Source organism: Carex rostrata, chromosome 21 (assembly GCF_964058835.1).
Source record: "Carex rostrata chromosome 21, lpCarRost1.2, whole genome shotgun sequence".
Taxonomy (NCBI): domain Eukaryota; kingdom Viridiplantae; phylum Streptophyta; class Magnoliopsida; order Poales; family Cyperaceae; genus Carex; species Carex rostrata.
The window spans coordinates 7,673,492-7,680,371 of record NC_135938.1 but is presented as its reverse complement, the minus strand read 5'-3'; the positions used below and the strand labels follow the sequence as shown (position 1 = coordinate 7,680,371).

General features: G+C 34.1%; 1 protein-coding gene across 2 annotated transcripts; it reads right to left on the bottom strand.

Annotated features, from left to right (window-relative positions):
• Positions 1–1,273: 1,273 nt before the first annotated feature.
• On the bottom strand, positions 1,274–2,794 carry LOC144573159 (F-box/kelch-repeat protein At1g64840-like). 2 transcript variants are annotated; one of them, XM_078322866.1, is made up of 2 exons: positions 1,699–2,794; positions 1,274–1,416 (listed from the first exon to the last, which is right to left on the bottom strand). In XM_078322866.1, exon 1 carries the CDS (start codon positions 2,780–2,782, stop codon positions 1,721–1,723), a length of 1,062 nt encoding a protein of 353 aa, XP_078178992.1. In that variant the 5' UTR covers positions 2,783–2,794; the 3' UTR covers positions 1,274–1,416; positions 1,699–1,720. The 2 variants fall into 2 exon arrangements, with proteins under 2 accessions (XP_078178992.1, XP_078178993.1); XM_078322867.1 differs by lacking the exon at positions 1,274–1,416 and adding an exon at positions 1,453–1,615 and having other exon boundaries at positions 1,715–2,794.
• Between the last annotated feature and the right edge of the window lie 4,086 nt (positions 2,795–6,880).

Sequence of the window (6,880 nt, the reverse complement as noted above, 5' to 3'; positions counted from 1 at the left end):
GGTATACACTTGGTGTTGCTCGATCTTTGCTATGAATTAGATTTTATCACTATTGAAATGCCTTTTTTTTATTTTTTTTATTTATAAAGATCAATAACATGTTTTGTTGGTTATGCAGAGACATTGTTGCATGAGTGATGATTGTTCATGAAGTTCGTTAACTTATTTTATACATAGTGTTTGTTGTATATGTCAACTTATGTCAGTTATTATTGCAGAAGCAACGCTGGACTTTTTTCTAGTACTACTTATTTATCAAATTTCAATATGATAAACAATTTGTATTTAGATTTTGCTTATCTGTTATTGAATTTTAACACAACAAATAGAAGCCTATAATATAAATAAATCTTTCTGCAACGATGTACAATTATCTTTCTTTCTGTTGCTCCGTTTTGTCCTTTATTTTGTTTAATTTTCTATTTGAGATTTAAATTTATTTTTCTTCTTAACCTTCTGCCGAGTCCATTGTATTTCTGTTTCAGCTTTATAAGACATTTATAAAGTCGGAATGAACCTCTATTTTTTATGAAATGTAAATAAAAATAGGAGTGCAGTGTCATATTAAAACAAATAAAACCATGATGTGACCTGAAATTCTGAAAATTAATAGTTATTTATGTGCCATGCAAGTTACTAAATTGCATTCATAATGCACATGTCAACCTGAATCCTCACATATTTATACAAAACCAAAACAATGACAAAATACCATCATTCAACAAACGCAAACCACGCTTGGTTTCACAGCAAAAGAAACACAATTCAAGGTATATTTATTTAAATTATTTATTTAGGTATTCTATCAAAAACCAATTCTCAACTGACAGACGGCAGAACCCAAGAGGGCGGTGAAATACCATGACGCGAAGAAGCAGCACAAAACTTGCTCAGAGCGCCCTCAAGACGTGTCAAAAACAGAGATGATGTGTCATTAATGAATTTCTCAAACCAACACTGGTCTTCGACCATGCTGAATAGATGCAATTCCGCTTCAGCAAACTGTTATCTCCGACTTTGACTGAAAAGCAATGAAGATTGTCAACAAACAATGCACGGTCCCCAATGTCATTGACCTCAATCCACCCCAATTCATCATTGAGATTGGCAGGTCGATCCTTGTAATAATTCAAATCGCTATCAGGAAAGAAATACATCAAGGTGGATTTAACCAAAAGCAACAATTCTCCAGATGATAAGTGTGCCTCAACAGGAGAATTCAAATCAGGAGTGTCAATCAAAGCGATCTGCTCAAGCATCTAGCCATCCAAGACAACAATCTCGCATGTGTGAACTTGAAGAATGTAAAATCTACCTTCATAGAAAGTGATGCTACTGGCCATGTGATGCTGCTGAGATTCGACCAAGACCTAGGCTGCCTCACCCAACCGGCAGTAAAACACACATGGTCTTGTGCTGCACGTGGCCACAACCACCGAGTCAGAGCGGAAGGGAGGGTTTCGATTCGTGGTACTTCTTTTGTCTGATTTTGTTTTTGTTTTTTTTTTTTTTTTGAAAAATCCATAGCAGAAGCTGCTAGGTTGCTTCTTTTGTCTGATTAAGAAGGGAATTTATGGTAAACTTAAATTAGTTATTTAGGTATTCTATCCAAAACCTGACTGGGGAGAATGGGATCTGAGTTATCAGTTTCAGTCTAGCACAAATCTCAAAACGAACCCGCTATATTCTACTCAGTACCTGAGGGGATACTCACTCGTCCTCAACTGAGAGACGGCAGAACCCAAGAGGGCGGTAATTCTACACCACGCGAAGAAGCAGCACGAAACTTGCTCAAAGCACCCTTGAGAAATCCCCCTTTTCTAGTTCCCAGATCAAAAATAGAGATGCTATATGTCATTAATGAATTTCTCGAATCACCACTGGTGTCCGACCGTGCTGAATAGATGCAATTTCGCCTCAGGAAGCTGTTATCTCTGACTTTGACTGAGAAGCAATGAAGATTGTCAACAAACAATGCACGGTCCCCAATATCATTGACCTCAATCCACTCCACCAATTCATCATTCAGATTGGCGCGTCGAACCTTGTACTTCCAATATCTATCAGGATTAATATACATCCAGATGGATTTAACCAAAAGCAACAATTCCCCCGATGATACGAATAAGTGTGCCTCAACATGACAATTCAAATAAGGAATCACAGTGACCTGCTCAAGCGTTTCACCATTCAAGACAACAATCTCGTGAGTGTAAGGATGAAGAATGTAAAATCTACCTTCATAGAAAGTGATGCTACTGGCCATGCGATGCTGCTGAGACTCAATCAAGGCCCAAGCCGCCTCACCCAACCGGCAGTAACATAGGTGCGATGATGTGCTGCACTTGACCACAATCACCGAGTCAGAACGGTCCCAAATGAGGGTATCCGTCATCGCATAGGACAATGACGAACATGGATCAGGAGAAGGGAGCCCAATCGAAGCTCCGGTGAAGGGATTAATTAAAGAAAAGGTGATGTGACAGTTTCGGGCTCTTACGGAGAGGAACCAACCCGAGGAAGATCCGAAGAGGTTAGAGTTGTCAGCAATGCTGGGGAGAGGGTTGGAGTAGATGCGGTCTTCGGAAAGGGAATACAAATGGGTGGAGGAGGTGGAAGGGAGGGCTAGCCAGGGGAGTTGCGGAGGGAGGCAGAGGGAGGTGGATTGGAAGGAAGAACGCCAATGGGAGCAGACAGAGCGGAGACGGAGATGGTCGGTGATTTCCGTAAGGTTTCCGGCGATCGCGATTACCAGTTCGGATGGCAGATCTGACCAGCCCATTTGTTTGTTAATAATTGCAAAGGTGATCTGATTCTGATTTTATTCCGCGGCGGATGTGCGCGGAAGAGAGGGTGACCTGTCTTTGGAGTTCGGATTAAGAAGGGAATTTGGAATTTATTGGTCTCTACTCTCTTGTCTGATTTCCGGGTTCTGAACTTCTGATCCGGTTTCAGATTTGGATCCGCTTAGATTGAATAAAGAATTGTTTTTAGAAAATTCAGAACCGATTCGGATTGGATTAAATTGAATTGAGAATGGTTTTAAGAAAAATAATTGATTATGGTATAAATACCATTACGATATCAGTGTTTTTATATCCGATTCAAATTGTATTCAAACCCAACACTATAAATAGAGTATGAGAAAAGAAAGGTCGCATGACTAGGAAAAAAAAAATTAATTGTTGGTTATTCAAAGATCGAGAATTTAATTTCTCCTTACGATTTAGTAATCTCTGCCAAAATTTTCACAAAAAAAAATATAGAGTATGATTTTAATTTATCTATTCAAGTCAAATAATCATTATATCTGAGGTAATTCTAATAGAATTTCTTGTAAATTAATTAAGGTCAATGTATAAGATATGAAAATAATATCTGCTGGAAATGAATAATATAATATCTAAAAGTAAATCAAAAGTAACGATTTAGTTTATAACTTGATCAAAAACTATAATATTATTATTTAAGTTAAGAGTTGTTTATATTTTATTTTATTAATGTGTTGTGTTATATTAGTTTGTCAACAATATGAATAAAACTAGAGTGTTCTTAAGTTTATCAAGACTATTTGTAAATTAATTCTAAAATCTATCGAATTAACTTTAAATGATAAATTAAAATAATTAAAATTCATCTATTTTACAAGAAGGAAGAAAGGAAATTTGAAATATACGGGAAGGGAGAAAGGAGATATAAGTTTGACACATGTTTTGTTTTTTTCTCCGAAGGAACTTTTTTATTTTACTTTTGTATTAATTAAGATATTTAAGAGTGAGAGCTATGAAAGAGTAAATTTGGTATTTAGAGAAAAAAAATCTCTTACCACTCAATTTTGTAACAATTGATCTAAAAATAGCATTTACCAGAATATATTTTGTTTTCACATGCAAAATGTAATACTTATTTATTTCAAGGCTCACATATTTTATCTGCATTTACAAATTGAATAACAAGTTATAAGAAATTAGCATCATCTCGTTCAACTTCTGATCATAAAATATATAAATAATTATATTTGTGAGGTTATTTTCTTGAGAAGGGATCCAATTACATAAATTTATGGTAACACATCTTGACACTATATTCTTATAAGTTATTTTTCTGATTTTAAAATCCAAACAGACGATTTGAACCGTTCAACATGATTTCCATATTAAAATGTGCTCGGAGACCAAATTTTACATTTTTTTAGAATTTTTTTAGTATTTATTAGGATATGTACAAAATTGTTGTTTTTAGCAATTTTGGACCATTGAAAAACAACAATTTAAAAATAAAATAAATAAACAGTAATAAATTTCTAAAAAATGTAAAATTTGGTGTCCAAACACATTTTAATATGGACATCATGTTGAACGGTTTGCATCGACAATTTGAATTTTAAAATCGCAAAAATAACTTATAAAAATATGGTGTCAAGATGTGTCACCATAAAATAGTGTAATTGGATCCCTCCTCTATTTTCTTATATAAAAATATCAAATTAATTACAGTTTCTCTCTCTGCTTTTTTTTTCACAGAATGCATATGTTTCAATTGTTTTCTGTAGTTTTTCATGTAGTTAATTGGATTTGAGAAGGTAACAGGGGTTGATCCGTCGAGGAAAAAAACATAACGAATTAGGTATAAATAGCTAACTGGGTTCAAATTTATTAGCTAATTGGATACTAGATAAAAAAAAAAAAACAATCCAACTTATAATTTTTAATACTCCGACTATACTTTTCAATACTCTAACTTCTGATTCTAATTATAGAATTAAAAAAATACTCTAATTTTAATATGAAATTTAACTCAAATTACAAATCAGCATTCCAGAGTGTTTTTCGTAATAGAAACGAGGCCAGCATACTATTTTTATGAGAAAAGGAGGTTCCAAATTTTTCAAGAGCACTAATAATTTTTTTTAAATAAACTGAAATAAAATGATCCCGTTGGCAGAGAATTTATGATAGCGGGATGCAGAAAATGCATTTCAACAATTTCGGTAGCATATTGATTCCATGCAAAAAGTATGTAATGTAGTTGGATCATCAAAAATGCGCTTCTTTTAAATTAATTCCATATATACTTACATTGAAATGGAGTATATATTTGCATACTTCACTTAATGAACTTTGCTCGATTCATTGTAGTTTCAAAATCCAAATTTAGGAAAGTAACACTATTTGAAAAATAATTATTTAGTTATGTTCATTCAAATCTACTATGAGATATTGGTGGACAATCAAAGAAAAACAGGACTATCAAATGACATTACTGAGATATTTAGTGTAATACTGTTACTGAGACATTTTTTATTGGAGTTAACTGATCGAAAATAGTAATGTAATGTTTCTCATTCATTCCAACTATTTTTTTTCTTCGAAATTTATTTATCGTAATATGTAAAAAAATTTAATTGTGAGAGAGCAAAAGAATTAAAATAATGATATATTAGGTTTATTTCCTAACCAAACAGATGGAAATTGCTTTTATCTATAAATAATTGAGTTGATTGAGTTGATCTTGCATTTGTATTACCACAACCAATTAATGTACTGCCCAGTGGTGGTATAAACAAGCTGTCTAAATTAAAATCACTATAACAAAAAGTACCCAAATTAAACCAAAATATCAGTTTCTTCTTTTTACAAAATGTGTATGTTTCAAACTTTTTTTTGAAGCTTTTCATGTCATTAATTGGATTTGAGATGGTAATTGAAATGAGGCGGTGCAATTTCGGTAGCAAATTGATTCCATGTAGTTGGATGATAAAATATGTGCTTCTTTCAAAGTAGTCTCATTTACCAAGTTTAGTTCCATAAAAGAAGAGTCTCATTATAGTCTGATTCAATGTTTGCCACTTGTCTTAAAAAAACATAATTTGTTCGTAACTAAAATTTTCTCGGACTTGAAACCTTAAATTAAATTAGAATCAGAAAAAGGAAAATCGCGTTTTTCTTTTTACTCCCGAGATAAGTAAATTATACTTACGACGTTGCTCAATTCTCTGGCTCGTCCCTCTGCAATTTTGCTTCAAAAAATAATAATTAACTTTCGTAGAATATGAATATCATGATTTCAAAGTCGATAGGTAAAAAGAGAATAACATCAACCTGAGATTTCAAACCAATCACTTCACTTGTGTCAGAATCATTGTCAACCCTTTGACAATTGCCATTTTAATTTCTTGTTTTCGCTATTTCCTTCTCTTCCTGATCTAGAATCTCGGTGCAAAATATTGATGGTTTACGTACTCTGTTGAGTCTGTTTCACATAGACATTCTTCCGAGTTCCAACTCTTTTATACAATCAAGAGATGCAGTTTGACTACAATCAAGTATATCAGTCTCAGCCTCAAATGCAGCAGTTACAACATCTGGCAGAACCCGTTACAGTGCAAGAGGTACAGAAAACCATCGCAAAAATGCCAGCAAACAAGGCCCCGGGCCCAGATGGCTATACGGGAGAGTTCTACAAGAAATTTGCAGCTATAATGGTCACTGATTTGGTACAAGCATATAATCATATGCTACAGATGGACACACCAACAATGTGGCCGATGGATGACTCATACATAGCTCTGGTGCCAAAGAAGGAAGGAGCATTAAAGCCAACAGATTATAGGCCACTGAGTCTGATCAACTCGGTACAGAAGATATTCTCAAAAATTATGGCAAATCGGCTCAAACCTGTCATAGGGGAATTTGTGGATCACAGTCAGACAGGCTTCATGCAGAATAGATACATCAATGAAGGATTTCTCTATGCACAGGAACTAGCGACTATGGCAACAAAACAAAGACAGCAAGTGGGTCTCTTTAAAGCAGATATATTCAAAGCCTTTGACACACTGTCATGGGACTTTTTAGAGCAGATACTCAGAGCAAATGGA

Bases quoted from the DNA above. Each gene is read 5' to 3' on its own strand.
- LOC144573159 (XM_078322866.1), bottom strand. From the start codon at position 2,782: ATGGGCTGGTCAGATCTGCCATCCGAACTGGTAATCGCGATCGCCGGA.